This window comes from Prenolepis imparis, unplaced genomic scaffold (genome assembly GCF_030444845.1).
Source record: "Prenolepis imparis isolate NDT839.2.m4 unplaced genomic scaffold, iyPreImpa1.0 SCAF_6, whole genome shotgun sequence".
Classification (NCBI taxonomy): domain Eukaryota; kingdom Metazoa; phylum Arthropoda; class Insecta; order Hymenoptera; family Formicidae; genus Prenolepis; species Prenolepis imparis.
Window position 1 is genome coordinate 5,626,531 of NW_028141164.1, and position 20,774 is coordinate 5,647,304.

The following is a 20,774-nucleotide window of genomic DNA, read 5'->3' on the forward strand; positions in this document are numbered from 1 at the left end:
ATAAAATATATATTGTCTTCTTGTCTACAAGAGTAGAATTATGTGCATTTTCCTTTTTATAAATTTTGATATAAAACTACTTTTGATATAAAACGATTATAATTTTTGATATATATATATATATATATATATATATAAATAATATTTAATATAAAACTTTTACGAACTAATTATAATATATCAAACTATTCTGAAATAACGAAACAACGAACTTTTTATTTATTTTACAGCTGCTTGCTTCTTACCGAAGATCGCTGGTCCTTGCGAAGGATATCATCCGACATGGTATTATGATGCCGGCAGGAAGCAGTGCGGTCAATTCATTTACGGTGGTTGTCTCGGTAATGCTAATAAGTTTAAAACTAGGGAGGAATGTGAAGAACTTTGCGTCACGCCGGACGACGTTGGTAAGCAGCTGTATCCATAATAATAGAAATTATCCACATTTTTCAAATTACTTTGCTTGTAAATATAGATTTAAAACCACCGCCTTTTTATATTATTATTTTTATTATTATTATTATTTATGTTATATTATTATATATTATTATTTTAGGATCTACAGAATCAACTAATTAGATAAAATAAATAAATTAAGTTTCTCGTTTATGTCTTATTACAGATCCTTGCGATCAACTGAAAGAAACAGGTCCTTGCACAGGCAACTTTACAAAGTGGTACTTCAATCAAGAATCGCAGGCTTGCGAGCAATTCGTATATGGTGGTTGCAAAGGGAACGACAACAACTTCCCAGCGGAGATCGCGTGTCATCAGCAATGTTTGCAGCCAGGTCGAAGGAAAGGTATGTTTTCTTTTCATTACTTCTGTATATAAATTCTGTGCATTTTACATGTGTAATTTATTAGTTTATTTGCATGATATTAGATGTAAAGTGTGATTTAAAGTGAGTTGCTCGATTCTCATTATTTTGTAAATCTATGCTATTGGCAAAATTATGCAATAATTTCTCTGAGAAATTAATTGCGAATTTGGGGATAAATCGAATTCGGTAATAGTAGTGTATAAATATGGAATACTAGTTAGTGTAATATCTATTTATATCTAACATATACATATAACAATTTAAACATATAAATCTAATCGATAACGTAATGCATATTGATGTTTTTTTGTATATTTAGATATTCGATATACAAATTTATTAAAATTAAAAAATTAATATTTTATTATATAAAACAAAAAAATTAAGAAGAGAGCTCTAATAAGAGATTTAATGACACATCTATAAAATATTTAATAATATGTATTTTTACACACAGTCTTGACTAAATTAAGCTCATCGCGCTTACTCTGTGCATAAATGGAGCATAGTTTTATTGAGATTGATTGGCACCAAGCGTGTTCAAGTAATTCGAAACTCCTTTGCCACCGATATTAGTTCTAAACGTCAGTTACGAGGATCGAGTCGACCGCACAGTGATGGACGAACTTTTGCAGTAAAACTGTCTGACGTGTGTGCCATGAAGAGAGACCCCGGACCCTGTCCGGGCTCAGCATTGCGCTGGTATTACGATGCCGAGCGTGGCACTTGTAGCCAATTTGTTTACGGCGGTTGTAAAGGCAACGCCAATAAATTCCTTACTCTTGCTGCCTGCCAGCAACGTTGCCCATCAGAAGGTACAGACAATAATAAGGAGAGAGAGCTTAATATTGCTTCGTGATAACATTCACGCGCAGAGCAGAGAGGACTCGATGCCGTTTGACATGATTTCGAGAAAGCGTTGTCCACGTTTCATTTTTTTTTATATAACACTTGGCACTTAGGTGATGGTGGCCAAAAAAGGTACATCCACGATGCAACACTGGAGCAGTTTCGGCAGCAATGTGATCACGATTCATAATCGTGCTTTGGCTTTCACAATTTCAATTTTGTTAAACACATTTGCACTTCCATATAATCCTGTCACACGATTTTTAAATTTATTTTTTGCAATATGTCTCATATTTTATCTTCTGTAATCTAATTAAACTTGATTTCGATCGATTACAAGTTGAAGAATAATGCCAATAATTATATATTACGTTCTACACAAATTTAAGTTACAGAATAATTTTTTTGCACAATCCGATTAAAATGAGATAGGCAAGATTCTATTATGGCTATTATACTTTAAAATTAAACATTATAACAACTCATTTAAACATTACAGCTCTTTACTTGATAACTCTCAATTTACCAAATAACTCTATAATATTATTATAATGTGATGGTGATGGAGCAAGAATTACCAAACATTTTTATAAATAACTAACTTGGGATGAATACATATTTTCACCTGTTAAATAGCAGCTGAGCTGCTATTATACGTTATATGGTTGACTAATAATAGAACTAAGGAGCTTCAAACTAGCGACATACACTATAATGAAATAGCTAGGACGGGGTCTGATTAACGGGTTTGATCTAATTTTGCATGGTATAATAATTAATGCGATTAACAGATATTTGCATGTTGCCGCGGGCGGAGGGTACGTGCACGGAGAAGCAATCTCAATGGTACTTTGATCAATCGGAGAATCGCTGCATGCCATTCTATTACACCGGTTGTGGCGGAAATAAAAATAACTTTGAATCTAGAGACGTATGCGAATCTGATTGTCCGCCCAAGATCGGTAAGATTTCCCTTGCGTCTTTCCTATAACATTTTTCTCTATATTCAAATTCTATCAGTCTTGAAAAAGTGCTACTTTTCTCTGATTATTTCTTTTCTTCTATTGCTAACACAAACTGTATTCTCTATGTGAAACTGCACGATGCACGAAGAAACTCTAGTTGGGAAAGTTTATATCTAGTTGAGCACATTTTGATAGCATATTACACACATTTACAATTATACACAGTTCTTTCTCAATACAAAAAAAATTTATAAATATTTGCTCCAATCTTTTAAATTAATTCTATAATTAATACTAATTTATATCAGAGTTTCTTAAATTTATGACTATATTTATTCATATTATTTTTGAAGCATCAATAAAAACAAAAATTTTTCTTATCGCATACCTTTTACACGATCGCAATCGATTGGTAAAGCTCATTAAAAAAAAATAACATATTGACACGCGATTACTTCTAATCTTTTCTAAATTCACGAACGCAGAACAAGACATCTGTCTCCTGCCTGCCCTTCTGGGTGAGTGTCACAATTATACTCAACGATGGTACTACGACTCCTACGAGCAGCACTGTCGACAATTCTATTACGGTGGATGCGGCGGGAATGAGAATAACTTCGTGAGCGAGCAGGATTGCGTCAACAGGTGCGAGACGGCCGTCACCACGCCGTCCCCGCCAGGACGGGAAGTCGAGTTTCGATCAGGTAACGTTTCCGACGATCACGGAAATACATCCGCTCTCTACGATACCGCTGCTGTGCTAATATAAACGAAACGTCGCAGAATTTTGCTTCCTGCCCGACGAACACGGCCCGTGCTCCGAGAATCAGGTCAAGTGGTTCTACGACAGTCGCGACGGCGTCTGCAAACAATTCCGATACGGCGGCTGTCAGAGCAATGGCAACAACTTCAACAGCCGCGAAGAGTGCGAGTATCGCTGTGGAGAACTTCAAAGTACAAAGATTCAGAAAACAGAATTAAAAATTATTAATTATAATCTCAATAATGTCCACTAGAGTACATATATGACAAAATATGTTATTTTTTATTTATTTATTGTGACAGAAAATTATATAAATCCAGAATATTCTCTGTAACTATCCAAGTATTATGGAGAATCTAAAACAAAAAATATTGGGAAAATTTCAGATCCTTGCACGCTACCGAACGTGATCGGTCCCTGCAACGGCTTCGTGAAGCAATTTTACTACGATCAACGCAGCGATTCCTGCTACGAGTTTGAGTACAGCGGTTGTCAGGGCAATAAGAATCGCTTCCAGGATAGGGAATCTTGTGAAAGACAATGCAGACAACAGCCGGCCGTCATTACACCGTCGGAAGTTACTCAAGTACCGCCGATCGAAGAACCGAAGAGCCAGATCTGTTTGACGCCGTTCGATTCCGGCGGTTGTGACGACTCCATCACTGCGTATTATTACGATGCCGAGCATCAGATGTGTCAGGCGTTCATCTACGGCGGCTGCGGCGGTAATGCTAACAAATTCCAGACCGAGGAACAATGCGAGCGACTCTGCGGCAGATTCCACGGACAAGGTAAAATTACATATAAAAAACCTTGATACAATTATAAATACTATATAAATCAAAAATAAATTTAAAAAATCTAATTTTAAAGATTTAAAGTTATATTCGTATAGCATACACAATTATTTTTTTGCTGTCTTGAAGCGAAATATTTATTTCGAGAAAAGACGATTGTTTAGATTATAAGAATTAGAATAGAATTTGTCATTAGAATTAAATTTTAATTTTAATGTCATTAGAATTTAATTTTAATTGTCTCAGACGTGTGCAACCTCCCCATGGATTCTGGCCCGTGCAGAGGCGCTTTCCGCAAATATTACTACGAACCGAACTTACGCGCCTGCCATGAATTCAATTACGGCGGATGCGATGGCAACGCGAACAGATTTAGCACTATCTCCGAATGCGAGTCCATTTGCGTGCATCACGAAGAGCCTGTGCTCCCCGGAAACGACACCAGCGTTTCGAATCTGTGTATGTATATTTATCTATCATTATCATTGTATTTTTATTCTTGAACGGTAATTCCTTCGAATTGTATTATTTATAAAAATGGATGATACTTTTCGTCTACTCTATCCGCGGAAGATTGAATGTACTTGGAATAATATATAATATTCGTGATGATGATATAGCGATCTGTAAAGAACCGGTTGATAGCGGGTCCTGCACGTCTGGTTCTGCCAAACGATTCTACTTCGATGAGGAACGCCAAACGTGTCTAGCGTTCATTTATACCGGATGCGGTGGCAATCGAAACAGATTCAAGACTTTCGAATCATGCATTAATACTTGTTTTAGGAGTAAGTCTAGGATGTGAGATCGTTCACAAGTTTCTCTCTTATTTTTTTGTGTTTTTTACAGACTTCGCCTTTCAGCTTTGTACAACAATCATTTCTTTTGTGTATATATGCATATATATTTTTTCTGTATATACATATATCTTTATATATATATACCTATATTTTTTTTAAATTTTGTTTAATCTAACTAAATATAATTACGCGCGCGAAGTGAAATTATATTCTTTGATAATAAAGTCTTAAAAATTGCAACGCATGCATAAAAATTATTATCGTAATGCATGCATAAAAACATATTAAATAATTATGCAACGCATAAAAATTTAATATTTAAATCTTCAATAGAAAATGCGAACAATACTTGCGCTTCTATTAGACTCGCGCGTCTCCATACGTCCATTACGTTACGCGTCTCGCGCGAGACTGATAATGTATTACGCGAAGTGCTTCGCCGGCTCGGTTCATTCTCGACTGTGAACGACACCACGTGACCGTTGCGTCAGAGTCTTGGTCGGTGGTGGGGATTAGTCTTGCTCGAGACGTGCAGCGTAGCGGATCCATGGGACGCACGTGTCTAATGGAAGGGATAGAAAGAGAGAGACGTTGGGTCCGCTCTCTCGCCAGGCTCACTTCGTTCTTGGCTGTGAAGTTAGGTTTCGCCGTCAGGTGGGGACACTGTGCAGAGTCTTGCGGTGATTGCGGTCAGTGGTAGCGATCAGTCTCGCGCGATACGCGTAGCGTGGTGGACGTATGGAGATGCGTTGTAATTTTCAAGATTTTATCAAAGAATAATATAACTTCGCTTTGCGCACGTAATTATTATATACTTGGTTAGATTAAACGAAATGAGAAAAAATATATATCTAAATATATAAATAGAGATATGTAGAGATATAAAATATATATATATATATATATATATATATATATATATATATATATGTATATACTCATATATACTAATATCATTCATTTCTACATACTTTTATGTTTTGTATATTTTTATGCTTTTCTTGTGCAAAACTTTTGTTAATCACATCCTTATCCCTCAATTCTTTATATCTACGATAAAATTTTGCTTATATATTACAGTATCAATTAAAGTTTATTTCAAAAATTTACATTTCCTTTATATGTATATAATTAAATTAAATTCGCAATCTCTCTCAAGCATATATCAAACAAATATAACAAAGAAAGCTATAGTTTTGACGTCTGCAAAATATTATATGTCCCAAATAATTAAATTTCTTCGCTCAATGTGAATACTAACGTACATACATGCATATATTAATTTGGTGCATTGCAGCGATATAAATGTGCCAGCGACTTTTCTTCTTTTATTGGAAATTATTCTTACTTAAGAGAGTAAAATTTTAATTTTTTTATGACACGTGATTGCAGCAAGTAACGAAATAGACGTGGACTCCAAAGACACGAAAGATCGCTGCGCGGAGGCCAAGGAAGAATGTAATATCGTCCGCTGTCCGTATGGCAAGGAACAATATGTGGATTCGCAAGATTGCGAACGCTGCCGTTGCGTCGATCCTTGTAGGACAAAGATCTGTCCCGAAGGAACTCGATGTGCCATTACGTTAGTCGCTACACAAGACGACACGGAGTACAAGGGTGTTTGTCAACCGAGTGAGTATATCGTTAACAACTAAAATAAAAATAAATTACATTGATATGTATCTTGAAATATCAACTCTTTACTTCAAAATTCTCTCTCTCTCTCTCTCTCTCTCTCTCCTCTCTCTCGTCAAATTATTTTTATGTCTGAGAGAGAATTTTGCTCGCAATAAGATAGTGTCTTGAAATTATATTTTATTATATTATTAATTGTATTATTAATTATATTTTCTCCGGAAAAAAGAATTAAATTGCTGTCGCATGATTTGTATAGAAAAATATAGGCACATTTAAAAATAAGTTTTATAAATCATTGATCGTTTCCTCCTATGATCATGTTTAAAATAATGGAATCGCTTCGTCTTTGCAGTCGTTAAACCCGGTCGTTGTTCAAGAGTATCCAACAGCACGCGATGCGAGCAAGAATGCGTCACGGACGCGGATTGTCCCGGGGAGACAAAATGCTGTGACAGCGGCTGCGGAACATCCTGTTTGGAACCTGCACCAGAAGAGCCGTTGACGACTACATCTCAACCCATTGTCACCCCGCCACAATACGGCGGCGAACCCGCGACGATTCAACAACCCGACGAACCTCGCGTCAACGCACAGGAGGGCGGTTATGTCACGTTAAAGTGCGTCGCTCTAGGAACCCCCAGACCAATCATCACATGGAGGAAGGATACCACATTGGTAATTCATCTTATAATTGGACCGATATTTTACTTTGAGAGAAACGTGATGAATATGTAATCGTAATCAATTGTATTTCCAATTATTTAACTTATGAAATATTGCACGAATATAATTCTTCAGATTGGACCCTCCGAGAAGAGACGACGTATACTGCTCGACGGATCTCTTCAAATCATTAATTTATACACTTACGACAGAGGAACTTACGTGTGTACCGCTGATAACGGTGTAGGACCACCGGTAAGATTGGAGTATCAATTGGAAGTTACAGGTACGTGAAGAATCGAGTTATCTTGCAAGAAATGATTTTCTTTTAATGTAGAACTTTAGATAGAATAGCATTAACAGGTAATTGTGGTATGGTGTAGAGATTTGCACTAATTTTGCTATGAATGTTCCTGACTAGTTGACGTGAAATGTAACCGAACATAATAACATAAATCTTTCCACTTTCATTTAATGTTAATCTTAGTTAATTTTAATCAGTTAAAAAAAGGGTAAATATGTTGGAGTTTCTTATGTAGTGAAACGCACTATAAGACTGCCATAAAGTAAAAAATTAGAAATATCTTTTAACACTTTGTGATCAAAATACATATCAACTCTCGACTTTCCCGGGGTACGATTAACACTTCTATCTCTAAGTCTTGCGCATGCTCTTCTTGCACTCTTTAGACCCACAAGAGCTTCCGGTAGCCATCATCGGAGAGCCCGACACTCGTGTAACGGTGACGATGAACTCGCCGATAACTCTGCATTGTTACGCAATGGGATGGCCGAGGCCATTTGTCACCTGGTGGCGTGGTGACCGCATGTTGCCCTTGATCTCGGAGAATTATGAACAGGACACCGACTATACTCTTCTGATACGTTCGGTAACCTTGACTAACCTCGGTGTTTATACCTGCCAAGCGTTCAATGGTATAGGTAGACCGGCGTCGTGGTCGGCGACCCTGCAGGCAATCGGGCCCGTCTACAATGTTAAACCTGAACACGAGGAGTATACCAAATACCTCGTACAACCCCCGAAGAGACCCACTACCGAGAAACCGCAGTATCCTTACAGACCTACCAGAACACAAGCCCCCGAATATCAGACTTACGCTCCCGTTTATCCCTCGAAACCACCTCGCATTCCTCAAGTTATCCCTCTTCAAACCACCACCGTCGAACCTGGCGACTCCAAGTTCAAAGGTGAGACCATGTGAAATTAGTTGAATCGACATTTTTCTACTGTGAATTGCACCAATCATTGTATCGAGTATGTTTGTTGCTTTTCACAAACATTTTCAAGATTCGGCCAAGATAATATGAATCTTTTACGAGTTAAATTTTCACAATATTTTATTCTTCACTATTAAATCAATGATGGTGCAATCGAATTCTTCTTGATTACTTCTTTCTCTTGCATGTATATTTCTAAAACTTGCATCTTGTATTACGCTTGGAGGTGTATTATAACTCGCTTATTGGCTGTTCTAAATATATAATGCTAAGAGTTTAATTTCTTATTTAGAAGTAAGCGAATTTTGTAATCAATGTAAGTATACAGAAATTTTGCATTCTCTTGCTTTATACATTTTTTAATTTATACTAGAACAACACACGCGCGCGCTACGCGCTACTTTAAACTCGGTTAATATTTTTGACAATTATCTACTGATTTCTATAAAAAAATATTAATCGAGGAGAAAGTATTATAACATATTATTTACAACATATTACTATTATAATTTTTACAACATAGTACTTTGAAATCTAATTATAAACAAAAAAGACATAAATGATAAATACACATTTATTTCCTAAATTCACACACACTCGTAGAAAATGTTCGGAATTCCAATGACAATCGCGTGCATAACTATTGAATGAAATAAATGTGTGTGTATGTAAAGCCGAACGATGCTTATTCAAGCGTGCCTTTTAAAAAACAATAGAGATAAAGTGAGAAGGACGCGAAGAGAATAAGAAAAAGATATGAGAAGAAAGCCTTTTCAATATATTCTTCTCTCTATTTCTCTTCTTCGCATCATTCTCGCTTTATTTTTAAAAGGCACGCTCGAGCGATTGAGGTATCATATTACATGTCCGAGTCGCCGACTTTCTTATCGCGATATATGACTCCATTTACTTACTCACACAAATGTATTTCATTCTATTTTACTCACATACGCAATTATAACGTGTAGTTTCGAGCATTGATTTTTCTTCTCGTATCTTTTTTTAAATTTTCTTTGCGCCCTCCTCACTTTATCGATATTTTGTTTAAAAGATCCCTTTTCTAAAAAAAGGTATGTTAAGATTCTCGAAAGTCTCGAAGTATTGTTGTCTCTTTTCCGCGATGCTGATTCTTGTCCAAAATAAAATAAAATAAAATAAAATAATATATTTTAAATAATATTATAATACTTTAAACTTGATTAATATCAACTGATAATTGTATTATCAGAACTAATATACAGCCAATCAGCATCATGGAAAAGAGGCAACAATACTTCAAGATTTTCGAGAATCGATTTAACTGCCTTCTTTTAGAAAGAGATTTTTTATTTATATAACAAAAGGATAAATGATCATGTAAGTGTTAATAATTTTGATTTGCAGTACCGGTTAAAGTAAACGTATCAGCAGGACAATCACACTTCCCCGAAGGCAGTGACATAAGCATCTCTTGTGCTGTGGACGGCTATCCAATTCCACGTGTGCTCTGGTATAAGAATGACGAGCTTATTCGAACAGATAATCGAATCAAGATTTCAGGTAAGAGTGCATAGTAATAGATTAAATAGTGAATATGATAAAAAATAATAAATATGATATAATAAATATATAAATATATAGCTGTATAAAGTGTATAATAAGATAAAATAAATTTAAATAGCGAATATGATAATAAAAATAAACGCAGATAGTTATTATAATTTTTATTTTTAGAACTCAATCGGCTTATTATCAGTAATGCAAATAAAGAGGACTCCGGCCGATATCGATGCGAAGCAGCCAATGAATACTCTTCGGATTCCGAAAACGTTGATATACGCGTAGCAGGTGAGTGATTCATATCAATATTCTTTACGCGATTACTCATATAAATGCTTGGACGCGCGCTTAATTAATCCATCCATTTCTTTCAGGCATCTTCATTCATCCTCATTGCCAGGACAACACGTTCTTCGCCAATTGCGAACTTATCGTGGAGGCCAAGTTTTGTACGCACACGTATTACGCCAAGTTCTGCTGTCGATCGTGCACAGAGGCCGGCCAGCTGCCGGCGAGAGAACCCCATATCGACAACGCGAACAGAAGAAGAAGGAGATCTATTCTACGAATGCTCGTCTAAGATACCAAATCGACTCTTCGGTATTTCCGACTCACACGTGATAGCACATATCGATCTTGGATCGTGGCCGGCGGGATACGCGACAGAGAAGGAACGGAGAGGAGGGAATCATGCGCGCATCTCCACCTGCCTCCCTATCGGACGTACCGAATAATCGATTTGTTTACTCACTGCCAAAGCCTTAGAGCGTTTATACATAGATATAATATATATATATATGCGGTATCCATCTCTAAACGTGTGCGACTTGCGTGATCTCACGCCTCTCTATCCATGTATATACGATCTGACGCTGAATCCTAGTCCGACAGAGCCATATTAGGCGGATTAATTAACTTGTTCTTAATAAGAGACCAGTGGAAAAGCGCGTCACAACTGCGCGTATCTCTTAGACGACATTCCGAGATAATCAATGTCGCCTGATTAAAGCACGTAGATCGTGTTGTCGAGTCTACGGGAAAAATTATTTCTGATTGGTGTTCCTTTAAACATATCTTATATGCCATAATAATTGCAGTCTTTGAAATTTTAACTATAATAGTTAAATAATTATTAAATGATAATTTATATGACATTTTTATGCATCTTTCCGTGGTGACGCGATCGCGCAAACTCCTTCTGTGTAACCGGCTTGTCAAAGATTCGATAATTCCCGCCCGAAAACACGATCTGAAGAGTCTCGATCGATATGACGATATAGCGTGACCATTTTTTTCTCATGCATCATGGTGTCAGTCAATGACGCGTGTACGACGTCATGAAAAGGAAATGATATCTATTATATGATATATACGAAGCAAAAGTTCTCTCGCGTAAAATATTGTCTAAGTCAAGCGGGATCCCTATGTCCCCCTCATTGGACACACTGTGCTGCGTGACTAAAAAAAGGAACCTGTACCTTGTATTAAGCATATTACGCACGTTACGTTGTACAATATAAATAGTTTATTATTCTCAATATGCCATTTATATTCTATGATATTGTTATTACTTGTTTCTTATACTCGAATTATATATTGCCATATAACGCGCGTCTCTCGCCGCCAAGATAAATTGCGTCATTCTTTCTTCAGAAAAAAAAGAGAAGAACGGATCGTAAACTTTTTGTGAAAAACGATAATCAATAATCGATAAAGAGTCTCTAAAAAATCAAGATAATGAACAAATTCTTGAGAATTTTACAAAAGAAATAAAAAGAAGCAGAATGCTTAAATACGAATACACAAACACACAGACATGTAACTCTATTTGCGCGAGCAGCGTGACTTCGTGTCCGACTTGCAACATTCTTGAATTGTGTGTCTCGTTATATCTTATCGACATATAAGACATAATAATCAATTTTTTACCGTATTTCCAACCATCAATTATATCTTTCGCGCGCAAATCTATTGCATTTAACGTTTGTTCCTGACGAAGCATTTTAATCGTAACTATTAATTATATATTACATTTGCTATTTCGCTAGACGCATCGTCATTCATGATATATTCGATAGATTGTAGAGATACCAGTCGACGATTGGAAAAAAAGATACCAAACTGCATTTATACACACACACACGAACACACATACCATAAGTAAGTCATAAGACGAAATCGACGTGTCGCGAGCCTCTAGGACGACTCTCTTGATTGTTTCGTACTTGTACCGATTCAGTAAAACGCAGTGCCTTATTAGATGACCTTCGAAAGGATTGGAGAAAGAGTGCTGAATATACACGACGTCCCGTTAGTGTAAATAGCCGTCATGTGTATTGTGTACCCGCATATTTATTTCCAAACTGCGCGGCACATGTATATCATCTCGTATATATTTAAAATATTAGATTATAGATTTATCCTAAAAACACGCGGATATCACTTGGAGTTTCAAATCGCGAGATACAAGAATAGAGTATCGACGAAAATATTAAGTACTCTTCTCCTCCTTTAGACATTATCAAGAAACGTGTTGAAATCATTGGTATCCATATGTAGAATAATGATCCGATTAATTGACGATTTAGTAAGTGTGTAGGCAATCGACGTTGATCAGCTGTTTCCGCAGAGAAAATTTCGAAATTGATTATGGATGAGAAACTGTCTTGGAAGAAACGCTAAAGTGAAAGATTGAAAATCGTACGTTCTACAGACACGTGTTTCGATTCATAAATATGATTATTTAGGTCGTGCGACTTTGAGATGTCGCAGCTCCCGGGCCGCTTTACGCGTAAATATACATGTAACGTTCATCGTTAATTTACACCACGTCGCATGGCGTTCATCAAGACACATATCTTAGAACAGAATGGCAATATCTTGTGCAGTGACCATCGTGAAGCTGATTAATCGAAACCGCGGAATCTCGCGGACTCGTTGGAACTTACCTCGCGCGTAACACGACATCGGCTACATATCCATAATGATCTGCTGTCTTCCTTGTATTGACGAAGCGTGTCACAGAGCTTTCGTTTCCCTTACCTTGACGCTGATAAATCGGCGACGTTTCATCACGATTGATACTACGGGTCCCGAAAACACAAAGCTCTGACCTCTTTGTAGAAGAAACTTGCCAAAAAAAGAGAAAAAGAACCACGATTCATATCCCTCATGCATATAATATTGATAGAAGTATAGTTCGTCACGAGAGTGCTACCGTAAAGTCTTTAGCGGAGATGTAATTGTAACTATAAGTACCTTATATATATAGGTATATATATAACGATTAATAATAATAATATATATATATATATATAATTTTAAAATATAAAAGTAGATATATAAATATATATATATATGAAAATACCACTCCACCACCACCACACTGTACGATTATTGTATGGACAATAATAATATATAAGGTCCTTAAATATATGATTACACAATCAGTATGATTATTATTTTGCGTTGACACAAAACCATGCGTTTTATGAGAGGTCAGCTTTATTTCTATATAATTACTCCTCGATAAAGATATATTTTTCGAAGAAACGTTACTTCAACTACAAACAATTATGCAACGCGAAGAATTACTGATCCGCAATGCTTATTTAAATTTCTCGGAAAATAAGAGGAAATTCGCGCAAAAAAAGATTAAGCAGATGGCAATCGAGATATATATTCAAACTCTGGTTTTCGTTGGTCTGCTACGTAGATTCGGTACGCGACTCGGACGCATCAAGAAACGTTTGTGCTGTTCCTCGACACGGACGGTTTTTTCTACGCGTTCCGTTGCGATGCGCTCGATCTCCGCGAAAAGCTCGCTGTTCACGTCTATGCACTGACGGAAGTCCTTGCGATCGAGTCGATACACTTCGCAGACCTCGATCGCGATGACGCTGGCGACCCTACGCTGATCCGCCACTAAGAGTGCGATCTCGCCGAAATAGGCACCGTCACTCAAGTGGCACATCTCAAGAGTGATGACACAGGGTCAATTTCTTGCAACAAATACGCGAATACAATGAAAGAAATACTCACTTCCTTTCCGGTTGGCGTCAGAACCGCGACGGTTCCGGACGACAAGAAGAACATGCAGTCACCCTGAGTGCCAGCTTTGATGATTACTTCATTCGGTAGGTACAACTCGAACTTCAAATTCATCACTATTGACTGCAGAATGTTCTTCGGCAAATTCTTGAAGATCGCCACGTTTTCGATTAATCGTCGGCAAGCCTGAAGCGCAATCTCTTCGCGTAACGGTTCTGCGAAAAATTCAGATTAATAATGTCAGGATTTATTATTTCGATAGAAATTTTACATATACATAGTTAAGTTTGAGAGACGTTTTATTCACCTGTCAATTCTGATAAAATCCGTTTACCGCGAAAGTAAGTATTCTTAAAACGATAATGATAATAAGCTAAGAGACGTTTCTTCATGTGTGGCAATAATTGCTTTTGTCTCGTATACGCTTTTACTTGATCTAATAGCTCTTGAAATTTCGATTCGGACGCTTTCCTTTCAGCCTTGATACGAAGGAACATAACTAAAAGACAACAACGATATTTCTAAAGAAAACACAATTTTTTACGGACCAATATTATTGTTACATATATTACATGTATAATGCCTCACCCAACATATAGCACACGATGAATCTACCGATAATCATAAGAATACTATTAAAAATAATCTGAACGTTTCTCTCGGGTACGAATTTACCGTAGCCACTTGCGAATATATTTTCCATCACGATAAATACAGCGTTTTTAAGCTTTAATCTAAGAGTGCTGTTCTCCAATTTCATCATCCAACAATCCTCGCATTCCTTTTCATAATATTTTTAATTAATTAATTAATTATATTACAATTATTACTAATTAATTAGAACATAATTCAATATTGTATATGCTCACTGTTGGTGGAATATTGAGAAAATGTATCACTAAAAGTGGTACTAAGTAACACAAGCAAGAAAACCAAAAAATTAGGTATAATCCCAGCAACAGCGTAATACACATTTCAAAATGATAGACTTCTATTTCAAAATGCTGAAATAAAGAAAAAAAGTTTTTAATAATGTATCGTTATTATATCAAAAATATGAGAAAACACTACCGTAAATAGATAATGAATATTTGAATGAAGTGTATAGTAGCGTGTTAACTTTATGACAGGCATAATATTAAGTAAAGTAATAATGATATAATGGGGATTTTTTCCAGGAATCCTTCGCCATAGTAGTGTTAAATGATCATACGGAAAAGACGATAGCACATCCAGTACGAGAAATCCTTTTAGATAGGACCTACGAGAATTTGGTTTTAGTATTATGCACGAAAATTAATAAGAAACAATTAATTGACAATTAATATAAATGAAAATATCAATTACAATATCTTACATAAGTACTTTAGTAAATTTTAACTCGACACACGAATTTTTCTTATCATAATATCCCGTAAAACAATTGAACGTTATATCCAACCAACAGATCACATAAATTGGAATGTTTACTCTATCTAAACTAATTACTTCATAATCCATTATGACGAAACAAATCATAAAAGGGATCGTAATAAAAGCGATCATATATATTGCCATCATAAATGTATCCCATAAAAACCTGTAAATCTTATTGTCACATTGCAAAGTAAAAGTAATGTTTACACGTATATACGCACATATGTATGTAAATAAGCATGGATAGAAAATTCATTCAATCATTTTTTCACATTTAAATGCACCTGCCATAACTGAATGGATGTATTATCCACCAATATTTATGTGCGCCATGTCTTATTCTTTCGGTGTTTACCATAGCCATGCTGTCCATGTAAAGATTGCATTTTGGAGTATATTTGCTGATACCGAACCATGATATCCACAGGTTTTTGAAAGTTAATGGTTTTATAGCCGCAAATGGAAACTTATTTTCTTGCAAAAACAGCTGACATGTGTGTTCGCTCATAGTCTAATAATACGAATTAAAATAATAAGCTTTTCATCATCAGTAAAACTTTCAAATGACATAATAGGTTAAAATGCAAATATGTATTATAAAGAAGTAAAGCGAATTTCGATTGTTTTACGAAAGCTCCAAAATTCTATCATACTAGAACAACACAAGCGCGCGCTACGCGCGCGCCATTCTTTGATTTCATATTTTAAAAAATAATTATTAAAATAATAATATTTTTTTGACAGAATCAACTGATAACTGTCAAAAAATATTAATCGAGTTTAAAATACCATAACATATTATTTTAAACAAATTATTATTTTAATTTTTAAAATATATTATTTAAAAACTTAATTAACAAATTGGCGCTTAAATCAGCTGATTTCTGTCAAAAAATATTACTAAAGCATTCATTTGCTAATTAATTTTCAGAGTAATAATACGTTATAAAAATTAAAGTAGTAATGTTGATAATACTTTATCCTCGAATAATACTTTTTGACAGAAATCAGCTGATAACTGTCAAAAATAATAACCGAGTTTAAAGTAGCTAATTTCTATAAAAAAATATTAATAAATCTTCTCGTCCATAAAATCGTAATTAGTCTCGACGTTGTGATTATCTCGATTATCAAAACAGTCTTACAGAAAATTCTATTTTTTTTGGTCGCACTTGTTTTAGATTTAAATACTGAATTTTTATGCATTGCATAATTAATTAATATATACTTCTTTATGTATTGATTGCAATGCATGCATAAAAATATGTGAATTAATTATGCAATGCATAAATATTCATTACTTAAATCTTTAACAGAAAACCAAAAAAATAGAATTATATACAAGAATCTTTCGAACAAAATATCTATGCTTCTATCAGATTCATGCGTCTGTACACACACATCCAACACACTGCAGTCTCGCGCGAGACTGACCGCAAGACTCTGAGCAGCGGTATCGCCAAGCGCACCCGACACCCTACACATCCTCCACGCTGCGCATCTCGCGCGAGACTGATTCCCGAGACATTGTGATTGCGAGACTGATCGTCAGTCTCGCGCGAGGCGCGCAGCGTGGTAGACGTATAGGCTGTGTTTGGCGATACCGCTGCACAGAGTCTTGCGGTCAGTTTCGCGCGAATCGTGCAGCGCGATGGATGTGTGTGTATGTACAGACGCACGAATCTAATAGAAATGCAGATATTTTGATCGAAAGATTCTTGTAGAAAATTCTATTTTTTTTAATTCTCTGTTAAAGATATAAATAATAAATATTTATGCATTGCATAATTAATTGACATATTCTCAGGCATGTATTGCAATCAAGGCATAGAAAAATATATATTAATTAATTATGCAAAACATAAAAATTCAGTATTTAAATCTAAAACAGAAGTGCGAACAAAATAGAATTATCTATAAGAATCTTTTGTGAATAGAGATAATCATAACGTCGAGATATGATTTTATAGACGAAAGTATTCATTAATATTTTTTCATAGAAATTAGCTACTTTTGCATGGGGTCAGCGGTAAAAAAGTATCGTTTTCTAATATTTAAAGACGAGCCAAAAATTCATCGATTATACATTTTAATAGTACATTGATTACAGAATCATTTGGTACCAAACAGACACCAGCGTACAAATTTTTTAATACGATAAACATAAAACAAATATGCGTCGCACAGGGTCCGCGTCAAAAAAGTATCGAATTCTAATATTTTAAGACGAGCCAAAAATTCATCGATTATACATTTTAATAGTACATTGATTACAGAATCTTTTGGTACCAACCAGACAGCAGCGTACAAATTTTTTAACTTGATATACATAAAATAAGATTGCGTCGCATGGGATCAGCGGTAAAAAAAATATCGATTTCTAATATTTAAAGACGAGCCAAAAATTCATCGATTATACATTTTAATAGTACATTGATTACAGAATCATTTGGTACCAAACAGACACCAGCGTACAAACTTTTTCATTTGCTATACATAAAATAAGGATGCGTCGCACAGGGTCCGCGTCAAAAAAGTATCAATTTCTAATATTTTAAGACGAGCCAAAAATTCATCGATTATACATTTTAATAGTACATTGATCACAGAATCATTTGGTACCAAGCAGACAACAGCGTACAAACTTTTTCATTTGCTATACATAAATTAAGGATGCGTCGCATGGGATCAGCGGTAAAAAAGTATCGATTTCTAATATTAAAAGACGAGCCAAAAATTCATCGATTATACATTTTAATAGTACATTGATTACAGAATCATTTGGTACCAAACAGACACCAGCGTACAAACTTTTTCATTTGCTATACATAAAATAAGGATGCGTCGCACAGGGTCCGCGTCAAAAAAGTATCAATTTCTAATATTTTAAGACGAGCCAAAAATTCATCGATTATACATTTTAATAGTACATTGATTACAGAATCTTTTGGTACCAAGCAGACAACAGCGTACAAATTTTTTAATACGATAAACATAAAATAAGGATGCGTCGCACAGAGTCAGCGGTAAAAAGTATCGATTTCCAATATTTTAAAACGAGCCAAAAATTCATCGATTACACATTTTAATAGTACATTGATTACAGAATCTTTTGGTACCAAGCAGACAACAGCGTACAAATATTTTAAAACGATAAACATAAAATAAGGATGCGTCGCACAGGATCTGCGTCAAAAAAGTATCGATTTCTAATATCTTAAGACGAGCCAAAAATTCATCGATTATACATTTTAATAGTACATTGATTACAGAATCATTTGGTACCAAACAGACACCAGCGTACAAATTTTTTAACTTGATATACTTAAAATAATGTTGCGTCGCATAGGGTCAGCGGAAAAAAGTATCGATTTCCAATATTTTAAGGCGAGCCAAAAATTCATCGATTATACATTTTAATAGTACATTGATTACAGAATCATTTGGTACCAAACAGACACCAGCGTACAAACTTTTTCATTTGCTATACATAAATTAAGGATGCGTCGCATGGGATCAGCGGTAAAAAAGTATCGATTTCTAATATTTAAAGACAAGCCAAAAATTCATCGATTATACATTTTAATAGTATATTTATTACAGAATCATTTGGTACCAAACAGACACCAGCGTACAAATTTTTTAACTTGATAAACATAAAATAAAGATGCGTCGCACAGGGTCCGCGTCAAAAAAGTATCGATTTCCAATATTTTAAGACGAGCCAAAAATTCATCGATTATACATTTTAATAGTACATTGATTACAGAATCTTTTGGTACCATGCAGACACCAGCGTACAAATTTTTTAATACGATAAACATAAAATAATGTTGCGTCGCACAGGGTCAGCGGTAAAAAGTATCGATTTCCAATATTTCAAGACGAGCCAAAAATTCATCGATTATACATTTTAATAGTACATTTATTACAGAATCATTTGGTACCAAGCAGACAACAGCGTACAAACTTTTTCATTTGCTATACATAAATTAAGGATGCGTCGCATGGGATCAGCGGTAAAAAAGTATCGATTTCTAATATTTAAAGACGAGCCAAAAATTCATCGATTATACATTTTAATAGTACATTGATTACAGAATCTTTTGGTACCAAACAGACACCAGCGTACAAATTTTTTAACTTGATACACATAAAATAATGTTGCGTCGCATAGGGTCAGCGGTAAAAAAGTAACGATTTCTAATATTTTAAGACGAGCCAAAAATTCATCGATTATACATTTTAATAGTACATTGATTACAGAATCTTTTGGTACCATGCAGACACCAGCGTACAAATTTTTTAATACGATAAACATAAAATAAGGATGCGTCGCAAAGGGTTCGCGTCAAAAAAGTATCGATTTTTAATATTTTAAGTCGAGCCAAAAATTCATCGATTATACATTTTAATAGTACATTTATTACAGAATCATTTGGTACCAAGCAGACAACAGCGTACAAACTTTTTCATTTGCTATACATAAATTAAGGATGCGTCGCATGGGATCAGCGGTAAAAAAGTATCGATTTCTAATATTTAAAGACGAGCCAAAAATTCATCGATTATACATTTTAATAGTACATTGATTACAGAATCTTTTGGTACCAAACAGACACCAGCGTACAAATTTTTTAACTTGATACACATAAAATAATGTTGCGTCGCATAGGGTCAGCGGTAAAAAAGTAACGATTTCTAATATTTTAAGACGAGCCAAAAATTCATCGATTATACATTTTAATAGTATATTTATTACAGAATTATTTGGTACCAAACAGACACCAGCGTACAAATTTTTTAACTTGATAAACATAAAATAAAGATGCGTCGCACAGGGTCCGCGTCAAAAAAGTATCGATTTCCAATATTTTAAGACGAGCCAAAAATTCATCGATTATACATTTTAATAGTACATTGATTACAGAATCTTTTGGTACCATGCAGATACCAACGTACAAATTTTTTAATACGATAAACATAAAATAATGTTGCGTCGCACAGGGTCAGCGGTAAAAAGTATCGATTTCCAATATTTCAAGACGAGCCAAAAATTCATCGATTATACATTTTAATAGTACATTTATTACAGAATCATTTGGTACCAAGCAGACAACAGCGTACAAACTTTTTCATTTGCTATACATAAATTAAGGATGCGTCGCATGGGATCAGCGGTAAAAAAGTATCGATTTCTAATATTTAAAGACGAGCCAAAAATTCATCGAT

General features: G+C 35.0%; 2 protein-coding genes across 6 annotated transcripts in view; one reads left to right on the plus strand and one right to left on the minus strand.

The window, feature by feature from the left end:
• The window catches only part of Ppn (proteoglycan-like sulfated glycoprotein papilin), a 106,381-nt gene extending 92,873 nt beyond the window's left edge, over positions 1-13,508 (plus strand). For 2 of the 5 annotated variants that reach the window (XM_083039563.1, XM_083039562.1), the window contains exons 25-39: positions 231-407; positions 623-802; positions 2,464-2,634; positions 3,123-3,341; positions 3,421-3,591; positions 3,787-4,191; positions 4,444-4,656; positions 4,818-4,985; positions 6,390-6,629; positions 6,988-7,310; positions 7,434-7,584; positions 7,989-8,507; positions 9,921-10,076; positions 10,251-10,364; positions 10,451-13,508. In XM_083039563.1, coding sequence (XP_082895689.1) covers positions 231-407; positions 623-802; positions 2,464-2,634; positions 3,123-3,341; positions 3,421-3,591; positions 3,787-4,191; positions 4,444-4,656; positions 4,818-4,985; positions 6,390-6,629; positions 6,988-7,310; positions 7,434-7,584; positions 7,989-8,507; positions 9,921-10,076; positions 10,251-10,364; positions 10,451-10,656 — 3,413 coding nt within the window. In that variant the 3' untranslated portion in view covers positions 10,657-13,508. The remainder of the gene's footprint in view (positions 1-230; positions 408-622; positions 803-2,463; positions 2,635-3,122; positions 3,342-3,420; positions 3,592-3,786; positions 4,192-4,443; positions 4,657-4,817; positions 4,986-6,389; positions 6,630-6,987; positions 7,311-7,433; positions 7,585-7,988; positions 8,508-9,920; positions 10,077-10,250; positions 10,365-10,450) is intronic. The other 3 variants (XM_083039566.1, XM_083039564.1, XM_083039565.1) reach the window with 3 other exon arrangements.
• A 250-nt stretch (positions 13,509-13,758) lies between these two features.
• On the minus strand, positions 13,759-16,050 carry LOC145936929 (potassium/sodium hyperpolarization-activated cyclic nucleotide-gated channel 1). Its single transcript, XM_083039592.1, has 8 exons — positions 15,827-16,050; positions 15,484-15,705; positions 15,198-15,387; positions 14,996-15,130; positions 14,715-14,907; positions 14,434-14,625; positions 14,118-14,341; positions 13,759-14,049 (listed from the first exon to the last, which is right to left on the minus strand). Exons 1-8 carry the CDS (start codon positions 16,048-16,050, stop codon positions 13,759-13,761), a joined length of 1,671 nt encoding a protein of 556 aa, XP_082895718.1.
• Positions 16,051-20,774: the final 4,724 nt, after the last annotated feature.